Raw genomic sequence first — 16210 nt, 5'->3', positions numbered from 1 at the left:
GTGGTGGTTGGGGTGAGTAGTTATGGTAGTTGGTTGTGGTGGTTGGCTGTGGTGGTTGGTTGTGATGGTTGTTGTGGTGGGTGGTTGTCTGTTATGGTTGAGGTGGTTGGTTGTGATGGTTGGTGGTGGTAGTTGGTTGTTGTGGTGGGCGGTTGTGATGGTTGGCTGTTGTGGTGAGTGGCTGTGGTCGTTTGTTGTGGTGGGTGGTTGTGGTGGTTGGCTGGGGTGGTTGGCTGTGGCTGCAATGGCACGGCAGGAAGGATTCCTGTTAACCTAAAGATCTTGGCAGATGCAGATGTTCAGGATTCTTTCATCCCCCAAGAAGTGAATAACTTGCCATGTACTTCAAGCATTAGGGGGGTTAACTAAGCCATGGAACACACACATACCAACATGCCTTAAGCTAATTTAAAACTAAAAGTTATTTCATTGAGAACTGGAATCCAGAAATTAACATGAAAGAGCATTCTAATCTTGTTGGCCACCAGCTAAGCAGGGCCTAGGTGGATTTTTGTTTTTACTATTTGCCAAATGCCTCTTTTGCTTGTAGGTCAGACCCCACCCCCTGGGGCAATCTGAATGAATAAATTCAAACAAACTACAGATGTTCCTAAAATCTGTCACGGCTTTTCTAGAAGACACCGGACAGGCAGGTGGGTGTCACTGACCAGTAGAAAACGTTGCTGTCCTGAACGTCCAGAAGCAGTCACCCAGCTTCACATAGTGATGTATTCTGGAGTCTTCTCGTAGGTCCCACACGAGGACTGAGCCGTGCACTGTTCCAGCAAACAGTAAAAAGGCTTTAAAAGGGCTAAAGCAGCAACACGTGACCTGGAATGACACACACAGAAAGCCGGAGTCTGAAAACATGAGGCCACGGTCACAGAAGCACCAGCCCTCTCCATTTCCCATGCTGCCCCCGTGAACCCTCCACCTGGAAGCTGGGGTGCACAGTAGCAGGCGTGAGTCCGCATCAGCGCCAGGTAGAAAGCGGGGAGGATGAGCCACCCTCGCAGGACTGGGGGGCACAGACACGGGGGCCTCGCACACAACTGGGCACCACAACCCCTCTCCATTCAACCCAAGTAGCCGGGCCCAGGATGGCAAAGCTCTCTTTCGTCATTTTATTTATAACCTATATTATAAAACCTGCCTTTCGAGCCCCGAAACCTGACACCTATAAGTTAGTCTTTCCGCCAGCCTTGGTGAGAATTGAGGACTCTGAGGTCAAGGAGCAGATGAACAGGAAAATGCAAAAGGGCGGCTCTCCCACTGTACCCGTGTGGAGCTCAGCCACAGCCCTGGTGATGAGGGGCTGGGAGAGGCAGGAGACTGAAGACTCCAAAAACCTTAAGCCCGTTAAGAAACCCCTAAAATATCCATAACTCAAACAGTGCAAGCCAAAACAGGACACTTTTGGGGTCCCAGAGCCATGCCAAGGGTGGCCAGCATCTTCATCCCCAATGGAAGGCCGTGATAACCCTGGATCTCTTCAGTCTGAGTTGATCCTTTAAGAGTTTCTAGAGTCAAAACAGACACGTGCACGTGTCCCGTCACACCTGCACATAGCTAAGGATGGCCAGGGAGAGAAAGAAATGACCTTGAACATCCCTGTAGTCCTGTGTTGCTGTCCCCCTGACACCCCGCCCCTCCTCTCATACAAACCTACAACTTCCGGAGCTGTACCTCTGACTCACATATCAGGACCTTCTGCGGCCCTGAAGGCTGCCAGATATCCCACACACACAGCACGTATCTGCCATCCAGCGCGGGATCAAATGCTGCTCCAGGCGGCCCGTGGACAGATACCACTGTCTGCCTCTGCACCTGAGAGGCACATAAGCAGGACACTTTCCGATCTGGGGGGAAAAATGAGAAAAGTACTTCTGCATTTTAGTGTCTTCCAGAATCCATGTTCAATTAACATACTTAAAAATATTCAAATAGGGGCACCAGGGTGGCTCAGTCGCTTACGCTCCCAGCTCTTGATATCGGCTCAGGTCACAAACCCACAGTCATAAGATCCAGCCCCACATCCGGCTCCACACTGAGCGTGAAGCCTGCTTGGGATTCTCTCACTCTCTCTCTCTCTCTGGCCCTCTGCTGCTCCTGCACTAGACTCTTTCTCCCTCTCTCAAAATAAACACTTTTTTTAGAAATATTCAAATAAATTCCCCCTTAATGAAGAAACAAACATAATTCTCTCAAAGCTGCCGCGCCTGAAATCTGGGTTTTAACAAGTGGCCACAGCTCTTCCTGAAAAAGGCTCAAGTGGGCCTCAAGGTTTTACTAACGTTCGGTGCAGGCCACACTTTATCTACTAGCTACTCCCAGAGAACCACGTCACCCGGAGGTGACCTAGAGTCAGGTCACCTCAGTGGGTCCCTTTCAGGCCTTGCTGAGACTCTCGGTGCGTGTGGCTTTCACACAGCAAGGCCATTTCACACCAGCCGGCCCGGACACTCCCTCTCCTCCCAGCTGTGTTTTCCTTCCCCCTGTGACGAGTCACATTCACTTTTTCTCCAGCTTTTGTCTGTGTGACCTGCCCCCCCCCCCCACTGGAGGGCAGGACTTCCGTCCACTTAGATGAAAGAAAGTGCAGGCCAGTGTTGGCCACATCATTCTGTGGCGGGTGTGTGAACAGTGAGGACAGCACTGCCCGGATCAGTGAGGGGAACAGACTGGGGCATGATGTGACCAAGTCCCAGGTTCACAGGTGAGACAACTCCTCACTCTGTCAGACATCTGTCATCTAATCCCATTTTCCTTCTGGTGTCTCAAAATCCATGCCACTGGAACACAAAACAAACAAGAAAAACCGCCACACTGTTCACATGGCCAACTCGCACCACACCAAGGGGCCCTGTCCTGTGAGAACAAACGTGCCTCATGGTCTCTCACAAAGGGTTCTAGATGCATGTATATAACCCAAGCTCCCTCTGTTTTTGTAAAGCTGCTGTCACTCCCCAGCTCCCAGAAAAAGTACATCTTTCACTCCCATTTACTGGGGTGAGGAGGGGTGTGGGAGTGTGAACACGCATGTTTTGAACACTGTAGATACAGTGATTCACTATTTTTCCAGTAAAGTAACTCTTACCTTTTAAAAACAAAAAACTCCAAAGAACATGAGTTGTTGTTTTTTTAACTAATAATTCCACTTTTGTTAATGTTAAATGCAAAGGAACAAACGTGAATCGAAATGTCTAAACCGCAGGCAGGACAGAAGAAACATCCAGATCAAGTGGCACCCAGGCTTCCCCCAGGCCTGGGAGCACCCGGTGAGGCCGGCCGCTGGGCCCCCCGAGTAAAACATGGAGTTTTATTTGCTGTCAGCTAGAACTCTGAATACATTTTTATTCTTTCTACGAGGCACACTATTTCTGTGTAAGTACGGCACAATAAACAAACTATTTAATAAACTAAACGAATAGCCTTCCTCTCCCTCCTCACAAAGACCAGGACCAGGGCGGGGCCACCGCCTCACCAGCCGGAACCAAAGCAAAGAGGTGACCAGCTCAAGAAACAGAAATGTGGCCGTGCAAATGCAGCTTGTTTGAAGTCACTGAGATGGTCCCACGTGCGTTGCGGCCGGGCGTCCTCTGCTCAGCACGTGGTGCCCCGGGGCCAGCGGAGGGCGCTCACTGAACACCCCCTCGTGCAGCTCCCCAGGGCCCCCCCACTCCAAGAAACCAAGAGAAGCCCAGGAACAGGACTGAAAAATACGATTTCAAACAAACACACAGAACCTCAGCTTCCACTTTTAACTATGGCACCATGCCTCCCCCCGCCCCCCCCCCCCCCCGCCATCGCCTCCGGCGGGCGTCCATGTGACTCTAACGCACATTTACACGAAAACCGACCTTGCCCGTCAGAGTTCGCAGATGCCGAATCTAATTCCCATGACGCTAACACGGGATGCCACAGTAAAGACGGTTATTCCAGCAGAAACGCTGGGGATTAGACTTAAAAGCGCGCGGAGGTCAGCCCCTTACTCTGGAGGAACGGCAGGCTGGTATTCAGCTGGGAGGCGCTGTCACTGATACGCAGGGCGCTGTCCTGTGCTGTGGGGCTCCAGCTGGGCTCCGCTGCCATACGGTCCTCTTCCAGCAAAACCGCAATCACCTTTCAGAGACAGTGAACGGTCTCTCGTGAACACTTCGAACGTATTCACTCTCACGAGAAAAAAACAAAACACACAAATCATAACGTTGTGCCTCCGTCTCTGAAAACAACTGTTTAACTCCAAGACGTCACGGAGACGAACAGAATGAAACTTCAAACTAGGTTGCCCTTTCCGAGCCATAACAGAAACTAACAGGTAAAGTTCCATTAATGTGAACTCCACAGGACAGCCGTTATTATTTGTTAGGTGTCATTTTTTACAGTAAACACCGTGCTAAAAATAACAGGAGGAAAAAGGCTGGCCACCTCCGTTGTCTTGTCTAAGAAAGGGGTGTAAAGAATGTCGTACACACAGCACGCTGACCTCCCGGGGCCCCGTGAGGACACGCTGAGCAGGAAGTCAGCGGAACAGCTCTAACAGGTCACGTGTAGGGTGATGATGGGAAAGAGAGACATGGCAGAGTCAGGAGACCTGACGGGACCAGCGGGGAGGACGAGCCGCAGAAAAGGAAGGAGAGCTGGCAGGGCCAGGCCGGCCCTGACCCCTGACCCGGCCCGCTCTGTCCTCACTCACCCCTGCTCCAGCCCAACCCCCCCGCTTCACCCTGCTCACAACGGCTCTCCTCGTAGCTCCCCGTGAACTCACCCTAAAATTTAAAATTACGTGGGGAGTACGATCGATCTCCCACAGCAAAGACTCTCTCCGTAACACAGCACGGGGAGGGAGTGACTACCGTACGTTCAGATGGAAGATGGACACGGGCTTACTCCAAACCCACACTCGCTGCTGACACAGACACAGGAGACAACTGAGGAAATAGGAGTGACTTCCTTCCTGATGCTTCCGAGGAGTACTGCTATTGTAAGAGCCTCGCCCTGAAGCGAGTCCCCTGCGTGGGGACTGTGGCCTGCGTAGAAACAGCTGGGGGTGGGCGGGGTGAGGAGGGGCTCCCATGAGACCACCAGCCATGAGGTGACAACTAACAACAGACATGGGCTTCAACAGACCCTTCCCTTCATCTTTGTGTATATTTTGTAAATTTCCACAATCAGTTGAAAAGTTATGAATTTACTAATTTCAAACACCCTAGTGTATGCCTTGACCATTTAATATTATTCGTTTGACAAATTAATATTACTATCTGTTTTTTAGTCTGTATTTATTTTAAAATGTAAGCAGCTGACACGCACGTGTGGGACACGTGCCCGCGGGGGCCAGGGTGCGATGGACACAGGGCAGCGCGTACCTGGCAAGCGGCCCGAAGGAAGCGGGACAGCCTGGGCGTGTTGACCTTCGGGGCACCGGTGTCACAGGGATCTCCACTGCCACTCCCTAAAGAGACCAGGCTGTGCTGAACCAACCGACTACCATCATGTTTCACACGCCTTAGGGTTCAAAGAGTTGTTAGACACGAATGCTAAGAGTCCTGGAGGGAAAAGTCGAAGAATTTTACATTGCATTCTCTAGATCTACCGCGGTTTTTTCAAACACAACTGCATCTTGTTTTACAGATAGTCTGTACGCAGGACCCTACTGAAATGCAGCAAGGAGAATAAAGGCATCAATGCAATCATTACGTAAGTCTCATGTTCGGGTCCCCTCTTTTCTCTCCACACAGCTCACCTGAGGAAAGCGGCGGCTGGGGCCCCAGCCGCAGGGTCACGTCCTGGGAAAGCAACTGTTACCAAGCAGGACGGCGTGTATCCTTTGGGCCTTCCCTCTGTACCAGGCGACACGCCTGCAGACTGCACCTAATACATGAGGACAGGCTGGCCCCAACTTAAGAGCAGAAAGGGCTCCAAAGCCCATTTACAAGTGCTTGTTTGGAATGTGGACTCTCCCGATGTTGAGGAATAAAAGTGTTATAAACCCTGGTCAAGACCCAGACTGGGCCTCCAGCTCCGCACTTAGGGTAGTGGTTCCCTAAAGCTTGTAGAGAATACTGGGTGTTGCCCTTGTCACACACTAGCCACCCAACCCAAGAGAAAGGTCTAAGAAGAAAGGACAAGAAAGGTCATGAACACAATACCAAAATTAATGTAAAGACACGGCCCTTTCAACGGTCAAGAGCAAAGGCTTGCTCACCCCCTGACACGGCCGTGCCCTCTGCCGGGTGCTGGCTCCACACTCCCTTGGTCTCTACCTCTTCGGTCTGGGTGTCTCTGTCAACATTATCTTCATTGTACTGAACATATGCCTTAACAAAAAGATACGCTGGAATTAGCACCACACCTCAACTTCAGAGCAATTTCTCATTACTGGAAAAAAATTAAAAATGGTAAAGTTAATAATGAGTCTTCTTGCTTTTCCCAAAAGTATCGAGACATAAATAACCATCTTGCAAAGACCACTTGGGTCTCAAATGTTTTAGAAAGTCACCCCAGACTGTCAGGTAGACCAGCGAAGGGTGCTGGAAGGGATGCAGAGTCCCCAGTCCTAGGAGGGAAGGGTGAGGCACCAGCTGGAGGCAAGAACAGTGATGACACGAAAGTTGCACATTAAAACCCTGGAGCTCAAGGTCCTGACCTCGTGGCTTCCAAGGCCTTGGGGCTGACAGACCCAGAGCCCGCGGCCCTCCTCCACCCCACCCCGGGAACCCCTAGACTCGACATGATGCATGCACACTGAGGGCACAGGCCTTCCCCAGACAGAGAAAGGCTGCCCCGAGTTTCCCACAAACCTCGGAGGGTCAGATGACCCCCCTCCCAGTCTGGGGAAGGAGTTCCCCCAAGGGTCGGAAGCACGACCCTCAGAGACAACCCCGCAGCAGCCCCAGCCCCTCCCAGCTCCTCCTAGCCCAGAGAGACCAGTAACATCCAAACCCAAGGCAACCCGGGCGGTTCCAGCCTGGTTCCAGCGGGGAAGCTGACGGCTCTCCCACCTGGAGAGTGAACTTTCCTTTCAAGAAACTGCTCCGTGATGGCTGCTTCCCTCCCGCCGTCCTTAGTCTTTATTCGAGCACAGGTCCCCCCCCCACTTAAGTCTTCCAGCAGGAATCCAAGGGCTTGGACCTCTGTCCACACAACACAGACACTCCCTTATCCAGGGCAAAACAATTTAGCTTTGGTTTGGAAACAGTGCCCCCTGGGGGTACCTGGGGGGCTCTTCTGGTGGTTGAGTCTCAGACTCCTGATTTCAGGTCGGGTCATGATCTCAGGTTCCTGCAATCGAGCCCTGAACTGGGCTCTGTGCCGACAGCATGGAGCCTGCTTGGGATTCTGTGTCTCTCTCTCTCTCTCTCTCTCTCTCTCTCTCTCTCTCTCTCTCTGCCCCTCCCCTGCTCACACATGCATGTTCTCTCTCAAAAGAAATAAGTAAACTTAAAAAAAAACAAAAAGAAAGTACTGCCACCTAGCACACCAACATCCTATCCTCTTAGAACCTACTGGCTCTGCAAAACCAAACACAACTCGGGTTTCCAACAGGTACGTGCTTCGGCAAAGATCATTTTGTTCCTAATAGCTGTGAGACGAGGACGATGAGCAAAGAAGCTAAATACTCCACTGCAGGCCTAAGGGAGCCATCTGTGAAGCCAGCTTTCCGAGCTTCACCCTGTGACCTTCTTCCCGCCACCCTGTGACAGATGGCGACCACACCCCAGACCCGCTCTCTGCTGACGCCATCGGGGACAGAAGGATAACCTAACACAGGCACCCACTCACTGCTGACGCCATCAGGGACAGAATGATAACCTAACACAAGCACCCGCTCGCTGCTGATGCCATCGGAGACAGAATGATAACCTAACACAGGCACTCGCTCACTGCTGACGCCATCGGGGACAGAAGGAACCTAACACAAGCACCGCTCACTGCTGATACCATCAGGGACAAAATGATAACCTAACACAAGCACCGCTCACTGCTGACACCACTGGGGACAGAAGGAACCTAACACAAGCACCGCTCACTGCTGACGCCATCGGGGACAGAAGGAACCTAACACAAGCACCGCTCACTGCTGACGCCATCGGGGACAGAATGATAACCTAACACAGGCACCTGCTCACTGCTGACGCCATCGGGGACAGAACGAAAACCTAAGAGGTGATTCCTGACTTCAGACACTTTACAACCTTGCTGGGAGGTCAGACGGCTCCGTAACTAGTTGTGCGGTGTGGGTAGAGAGCTCTGGAATAAGAGAGAGGTACAGCGTAAGTCCTGAGGGAAGGAGTCCCCTAGAGAATAGACGCGGGCGATGAAGCACCCACAGGTAAATGAGAGGAAGGCCGACAGGGACGGGGGCCTGGCACCCGGAGACCTGCGTGGGAGGGCGGGTGGAACGCGACAGACTTAACGTTCTGCTGGACTTTAAATAAACCATCTGTGAGTCTGGGAGCGTGCCCCGTCCCACGTGGGCCATACACCCCTGCTCTGGAGCCCTGGGAACGCCTGCATGGGCTCTGGGTTAGTGAGAGCCACGTGACAAAAGGGTCCCTTCTTCCTCAAGTCCACCCCCTCCACACACTACCCCCAAGCTTTAGCGTTCGGAGACGAGACACGGGGCAGCTCAAGTACACCTTAGTGTGCGCCACCTACATTCCGTCACCCCGTGAATACGTCTTCTACTAACCTGCTTGGTGTTTTTTCTCCCGAAGTTTCTGATATACATGTCATACTCATTTACTGGTGGTAGGTCCAAGAGAGAGAAAGTGAGTGAAAAATCCAAATCAATGAGCCGAAGCAGTTTTGTACTGCGTGCCCTTCAAAATTGGAAACGAGACGAAAGTTAAATTGAATAGTATGCAAAAGGAAGGACAGAGAGAGTGCAAGGAACCTTATGATCAGATGCAGGTAGCTGTCAAAGACCGAGTTTTTGTGTGCGTGTGAGTCTGAGGTATTTAATAGTTGTTAAAAATAACACGGTCATGTGCATCAACAGTGCGAAAACAGAACGAACCAAATTTTGATTCTTCTAATTCAGTGCACCTGAGTGAACACAAAATAAAGTTACAATATGTGCACTCTAGAAATTTCACGGACAGCAATTACTTTACTCCATGAATTGATGTCTCAACCAGAAGGGTTACATTCTGTGATGTCACCTGGGCTGTGGCCAGAGCACAGCTGGCCAGGTGTGTGCTGTCCTTTAGGCCACTCTTCCGAGATGACCAGACAGGACGTGGCCACGCATCACATGACCCGGCCCGTCGCCCCTCCTGCCCGGTGAGGCTGCCAAGACACTGCTGGCACATGGTTCCCTCTGGCCTCCTCCTTCCAGCCGCCCTAACGTGGCATGCCCAGGACCAGTCCCTGTCTTCACTGCTCACCCCCAGTGGAATACGAGCTTGGCCTGGGCACAGTTTCCTTTCTTTCCTTTCTGTGATTTCCACACAGGTGCTGCTCAGTCTGCAGGTGGTGAATGGTCCCCCACCACCTGGGCACCTTGCAAAGGAGATCTGCTCCTTTCTTCCTTGTGCACCCATTTTGGGCTTTGCCAGTAACTGCCACCTTTGCATAACCTTATTCTCTGACCACTGTCACCATCTTCCCAAATTATTGCCTCCAGTCCCCCATATTTAGTGTAATTTCTGAGCTTAAAAAATGCATGTGATATGTGTACACATGAGGTATCACGATATGGTAACGTCCCAGGACATGCTGCCTGATGTCAGGACCACGAAAACTAGGGGCAGCCTGTACCCACTAGGGCCCCTCCCTGACACACCCCTAACTCTAGAGCCTGTGACAATCACTATACAGAACTTGGAAATATTCATCTTCTTGCTTTGTAAAATATAGTTTTATCTTACCTTTATATAGATGCCTAAACATATATATAACTTTATACACACACACACACACACACACACACATATATATATACACACACACGTATATACAACCTTTATATATATGCCTAAACATAAGAACACTGTGGTTCTGATTGTTTCTGAATTTATAAAAATTATTTTAAACCAGATGGAGTATCCAAGACTTGAATGAGATTAAAGGAAAAACAAACCCTAGCCATAGTGGCAAAAACTGGTTTTACTTACCTCAATAGGAGGTCCAAAATATGAGGACAACAAAAATGATGTGAAAACTTATTATTCATGATTTATTTGTTCATTCAGGAAAGTTTACTGAGCACCTACTAAGGCTATGTACTGAGCTAGATAGTATGATGGATTTTAAACAGCTTTTAAAAACATATTTAATTTTTACATTTACTCCTAAATCATATTTAATATGATAGACCCTTGACTTGAGCCTACCTCCTCTGACTTTCATAAATTTCTGATTGTACAGATTCGTAAATGTACGGTAATTATAAGCTTGGACTGTGACGTCTTGTAGTCCTGAGTTCAAAACTCAGCTCCACCACTCACCAGATGTCAACCTGGAGCCTCACTTTCCTCATCTACAAAATGGGGCTGCAGGGGCGGAGCCAAGCAGTTACCGCACAGGGAGCACAGTGCCTGAGGCACGGAAGGAAAGTCACACCCAGTACGTGTCACCGACCCTTCGTACCCTTAACCGTCCCAGCTTCCTCAGCTTCCTCATCCGAGGAACTGATGCACTAGGTGATGGACCTCGAGTGGGAGCGGCCCCTGGACAGGCAGAAGGGCCCGTGGCGTTCAGAGAATGCGCGACTGTGACCCTGTGGCAGCCAACCTAGGGCAAAGCCCCCAGGTGCCGCAGGAGTAAACAGAGGTGCACACACTTAGCTAGCAGCGTGGTGTCTGAACGTGGACAAGCGGAGCACGATCTAAAAATGTACCTAAAGTCCGCAGTGAAAGTAAGAAAGAAGGCCTCTATTTTTCTTTATGTTGAAGTACATTAAAATTCCATTAATACCCTTCACAAATTCCCAACACACCTACTTTTGCTTAAGGGCCTGAGTCCGACTCTTCTGTCGGCGTGAGGCTGTCGCAAAATCCATGAAAATTCCACAAACAGGGGCTCTGGAAGGGGAACTGTTTGCATCTAAACAAAAAAACAACAAAAAAAGCTATTTTGTACAACTGAAGTACTTCTTTCACACAGGACAGCTTCCCCGGCTTCAGAGACGCTGGTTTCTCTACAAACTTGGGAGAACATTCTATACGTCTGCACTTGCCATCTCAGTTTTGCTACCTCTGCAGCAGGATGCAAAACAGGAGCCTAAGAAGCACTCTGCCTAACTTTCGCTCGGATGACTATATCATATTAACTGCTTATCATAATTAGTTGTATTAATTACTAATTACTACTTACTCTCTTTCAGTGACTTTAAAATGTTTACTCCTACTTTTAAAATATTTATCATGTGGAGATACCACGAATTTTTGAGCTGGACACGTTTCTAATTTTGCACAGGAAATCCGAGAAAGAAGGGCTCACTTAGGAGTGTTCGAGACCGGTTCGGAGGGCCACATTCCTGAACCCGTCTCCCCGAGCTGGCCCTGGGCTCTGCTGCCCCCACCCTGAGCCTCCTGCTGACACGCTTTCCTTGTGGAAGGTCAAAGACAGTGGCCTCAGAAAACAAGCGCACGTGCTGCAGACGGGGAAAGGGGAGCAGGGCCTCGTCCAGGACTGGCGGTTCCTGCCTGAGCACCCACAGGCTGACACGGGCTCACAGCCACCCGCAGGCTGCAGGCGCTGACCAGAGGCCGCGTGCAGCTGTTTTCCCCGAAGACAGTCCCTATCACACGTTACAGTCGCCTGGCGGTGTCGTGGGAGCACGGGACACTCACACATCTGCCACCTAAGATTAGAAGAATTCCACCCACAAGGACCGTGCAGGCTCGGGCACCCACTGTCCCCTGAGACGGATGCGCACCTGTCTCTGCCTCCCTCTCACCCTCCTTCAGACCTCGCTTCTGAGACAGTTTGCAGGACAACTCGCCAATCCTTTCGTTTTCTGCATTAATGGCTTCCTGAATTTCTTGTATCTCCTTTTTTCTAGCCAGAGGAAGCTCTTCGATTTTCTCTTTTGGTTCCAGTTCATTTGAGACATCGTCATCTCCATCACAAACCTCAAAGTCATCTTCGTAGTCCTACAAACGATAATTACACCCTGGAACCTTTAAGACAAACCGACCTTAAACAACACTCATACGAAACAAAACATACAAATTAGAACTTAAAACAGACAAAATTCTCATTATGGCTAAGAAAGGTTTTTACAGTTAACTGATTTCAACACCATTGAGCTATAAATCTGTATGGACTGCTGCCTTATTCTCTAAAAATGAACTGCACTGTATAGATTTACATACACAGACAGCTCTTAACAACAGAAGCACGCGAACGTTTTTGTGCTGAGAATGTGAGAGTGTGTGTAAGTAAATATACACACTCCACTCACATGTACATTCATTCAAACATACACACACGTTTGGATGCAGTGCACTTAATGGGTTAAGCTGTAAAATCACTCAACCCCATCACCTGGTGGCACTGACAGGCGCCAGCACCTGTTATCGGTAACAAGCCTAAATGAAACACAGGTGGAGTAAAAGTAGCAGAGAGAAATGAAGCCATTAAGTTACTGTACGTAAGCAAATTTTAAGAACAAATTATTTTTAAGCTGAGAAAAATTTTAACTGTTATACAAACTTCAAAATCATCTTCCAAACAAGGTGTATATTCATCAGTTCCAGCATTTTCTATATCAGTGTCTTCCTTTTCAATTTCCTGCAGGCAAAAACCAAACACATAACAAAAAAATTCAATAGCAAATTTGAATTTTGCAAATAGATTGGGAAAATATGTTTTCTAAGATTCATTTAATGTTGCTAACTTTAAAATGTATTTAAATTTTTTTTAATGTTTACTTATTTTTGAGAGAAAGGGTAGACAGAGCGTAAATGGTGGAGAGGCAGAGAGAGAAGGAGACACAGAATTCGAAGCAGGCTCCAGGCTCCGAGCCGTCAGCACAGAGCCCGACGCGGGGCTCGAACCCACGAACTGCGAGATCGTGACCTGAGCCGAAGTCGGACGCTGAACCGACTGAGCCACCCAGGTGCCCCAATTTTAAAATGCATTTATAAAACTAACATAACCTAACTGCAAATTCTTTAAGAAATACCTCGCTAACCAGTATGACCATAAAGAGACAAAAGTTAATGAACTCGTCCTTTCTGAGACGAGATGTGTAACAGGGCGTTCTCAGAGCGTCCCTGTTCTCTTCACGGAGGGCAGACAGGCTATGCCAACACTGGCCCCGCAGAACCAGAGCGCTCCTGCCTCGTGGCTTTGCCCTCCAGGCCTGGGGCTCACCAGGAGGATTCTCCAAGTCCTACAGTGGGAGGTGTGCCCCGTCGGGCTCTGGGGGTTTAGGAGGTGGGCTTAGATCACCCTAAAGCCACCCTGGTCTGGATCTTCAGGACAGTAAGAGGATACCAGGAAAACCAAGTAGAAACATATTCCGGGTTTCCAGGATAAGAGGGGAGCAAAAATGAAATACGTGTTTAGAAAACTCGTCCTTCCCACCCCGAAGCCATTCCTCCTCTTGTCCACATCCTACCGACCCGCAACACAGCACCTCCGTGTCACGCAGGCGCAGGTAAGGCACCTTCCCCACCCCTCATCCTCAGCCCAGCAAACCCTCCCTGCCGCACGCCCTCCCGTTCACTCAAGCGCAGAGACCCTCTGAGAGAGAAATGTGACCACAGCACACCCACGTCCACACCTAGGTAGCCCCACCCTTGCTGGAGGGCGCCCCCACACCAAACGTTCCCTAGAAGCGCTCCAGCTCTGATCCCAGGGGAGCAAGCGCGCCAATAAAGGGGACCCTCTGGGCTTGGGTGCAGAGGGGCAGGACGACGGTGGGAAAGAAATGATCCCCAGGTTTTCACGGGTGAAAACTGGGAGGATGCCGGCACCTCAACCAGAAGAGGCACAGAGGTGGGGGAGGGAGTCCATGGGGAGGGTGGGAAGCATGGCTTGGATGTGCTGAGTGTGAGGAGGACAGCAGGGCCAGCCAGGAGGAGGACGGCAGGGCCAGCCAGGAGGAGGACGGCACGGACAGCCTGGAGGAGGACGACAGGGCCAGCCAAGAGAAGATGGAGTTCGGGAGGCATTCAGTGACGTGGCCGGGCGCCTTCTAGAACCCAATAAAGTGCCGTGCAGTAAACAGTGCCAGAAAACCAACACTTCACACCACACAGATTCTAGCTGCTCCTCAAAGTGGATAATATCTGGTCTGACTTTCTCAAAGTGCACAGGACTGACGGGATTATTAAGGACACCTCACTGCCTGGGGGTTGGGAAGTTACTTTATGCTGATACTTTATAGGAAAAACTACTCATAAAAAGGTCCTTTGGGCACACTGTCATATAAAGTCACTGTATATTACAGCGAATGACACATTACATTTATTGCACCAACAGATAAGACACCTGTTAACTGATAAGAGAAACAAAAATGTGTGCAGAAGTTTTAAGCACATCTCGGGCATCACACTGCCCAATCCCGTTCAGCTCCCGAGGACCCCTGACACCACACCCACAGGGGCTCTGCACACGTCCCAGCAAACAACACACTCCCAGAGTGGGCCAGACTCTCCTCCAGGGGTCGGCAGGGCCGATGTGTCACTTCTCTGCAGAGCTCAAACCCAGCCAGAGACGATGACAACAAAAGTACCACCAGCAGAGCCCAACTGCTCCTTCATCAGTGGCATTAAGCAGAGTGTGGGGAATAAGCTTAGGAATTCCCTGAGCCTGCACTGATGGGTTCACAAGGCATAAAGAATTACAAAGCCATAGAATGCTCACACCCAAGTTTGGGTAAACAGGATTAGGTAAATAGGTACAGGAGTCCCAGGATGGGGGGGGGGGGGGGTTGGGGGAGGGCGGAGGGCAGAGGCCCCAGGATAGAGAGGGCAGGGCCAAAGCCCCAGGAGAGAGAGGGCGGGACCAAAGCCCCAGAATAGAGGGGGCAGGGCCCAGGCCCCAGGATAGGGAAGGCAGGGCCAAAGCCCCAGGGTAGAGAGGGCAGAGGTCCCAGGATAGAGAGGGCAGGGCAAAGGCCCCAATACAAAGCTATATGAAGTAAATAAGATTAGGTATGCAGGGCGGATTCACCCCCCAATTTAGTACTATAGCAGAAAGCTGCTCTCACAGGAAGGAAGGACCAAATTAAGTAAACAGGTAAATAGGGCTATAGGCCACTGCAGGATGAAGCTGCCCAGAATGGAGCTGATTAGCAAAAGAAAGGTGCCTTGTTGACCCTGAGGTAGCAAGCTCTGTCTTGTTCCCTAGGCTGGTAAGATAAACAGACATGATGCCTCAAGTCTGCTGTTAACATCCACCTGAGCTGGGCCAGGATTTTGGTTTATATTGACCCAAACCTCTAACACCATATATCTTCAAAACCCCCTTTTCCTCATGCCCATGAGTTAATGTTCCCAGATTTATTGTCTCTTTGTGCACGCCCATCAACATGTTTGTAAGCCTTTTGATCCTAATAAAAACGGAGCAAGGACCTTAATCGGGGCTCTTGTCTCCTCCCAGACATCAGCCATCTCTCACATTTTAATCCTTCGTCCCGCTTTCTTGCTGGACAAGAAAGAACTTTAGGCCCAGAGTCTAGGACAGTACAGTGCCTGATGCCTGACTGGTCAGTTCTGGAAAGAACTGCTCAGTTCTCAATGACCTCCTCTTATAAGAGGATAGTGCCATTTCCTTGATCTCCCTGGTTTGCCTTATATTTCTGAAAATTATCTGTTACCTTGACTCTGTCTCACCGATAACGAATCTCATCTTTTAGTTGGCTTCTTCAATCCTCCTCAACCTTCTTGAATTTGAATACAGAGCAAAGACGAAAAGGCTGGCTGTTCACTTAGCTGGAACCTCCTCCCTGCCATGCTCTTTGCAAAACCTTCTCCTCTCCCTGACAGAGGAAGGCCGCGGCATCCAAGCTCCTGCCCAGTGAACCAGTCACCTCCTTCCAGCCCTATACACAAGATGCCTTTGGCACCACCCAGGACTCTCAGATGCAAATTAAATGTCATTGAAATCTATTCCTTCCCTTCATACCAATGTTCTGCTGTCTAAAAGGAATAATGATGGGGCGCCTGGGTGGCTCAGTCGGTTAAACATCCGACGTCAGCTCAGGTCACGATCTCACGATTTGTGGGTTGGAGCTCCGCGTCGGGCT

The 16210-nt window shown here is 50.1% G+C and overlaps 1 protein-coding gene across 4 annotated transcripts in view; it reads right to left on the bottom strand.

Annotated features, from left to right (window-relative positions):
- DYNC2I1 (dynein 2 intermediate chain 1) overlaps positions 1–16210 on the bottom strand; it is an 86248-nt gene that overhangs the window by 45943 nt on the left and 24095 nt on the right. For 3 of the 4 annotated variants that reach the window (XR_007150162.1, XM_047848806.1, XM_047848808.1), the window contains 9 exons: positions 12667–12744; positions 11888–12104; positions 10950–11052; positions 8696–8825; positions 6209–6320; positions 5370–5455; positions 3993–4122; positions 1687–1859; positions 669–831 (listed from right to left, as the gene is read on the bottom strand). Coding sequence is in view for 3 of the 4 variants with exons in the window: in XM_047848806.1 (XP_047704762.1) it covers positions 669–831; positions 1687–1859; positions 3993–4122; positions 5370–5455; positions 6209–6320; positions 8696–8825; positions 10950–11052; positions 11888–12104; positions 12667–12744 (1192 nt within the window). In the remaining variant the exon portion in view is untranslated. The remainder of the gene's footprint in view (positions 1–668; positions 832–1686; positions 1860–3992; positions 4123–5369; positions 5456–6208; positions 6321–8695; positions 8826–10949; positions 11053–11887; positions 12105–12666; positions 12745–16210) is intronic. The other variant, XM_047848807.1, reaches the window with a different exon arrangement.

This window comes from Prionailurus viverrinus, chromosome A2 (genome assembly GCF_022837055.1).
Source record: "Prionailurus viverrinus isolate Anna chromosome A2, UM_Priviv_1.0, whole genome shotgun sequence".
In the NCBI taxonomy this organism is placed as follows: Eukaryota; Metazoa; Chordata; class Mammalia; order Carnivora; family Felidae; genus Prionailurus; species Prionailurus viverrinus.
This window is presented reverse-complemented; position numbering and strand designations above follow the sequence as displayed.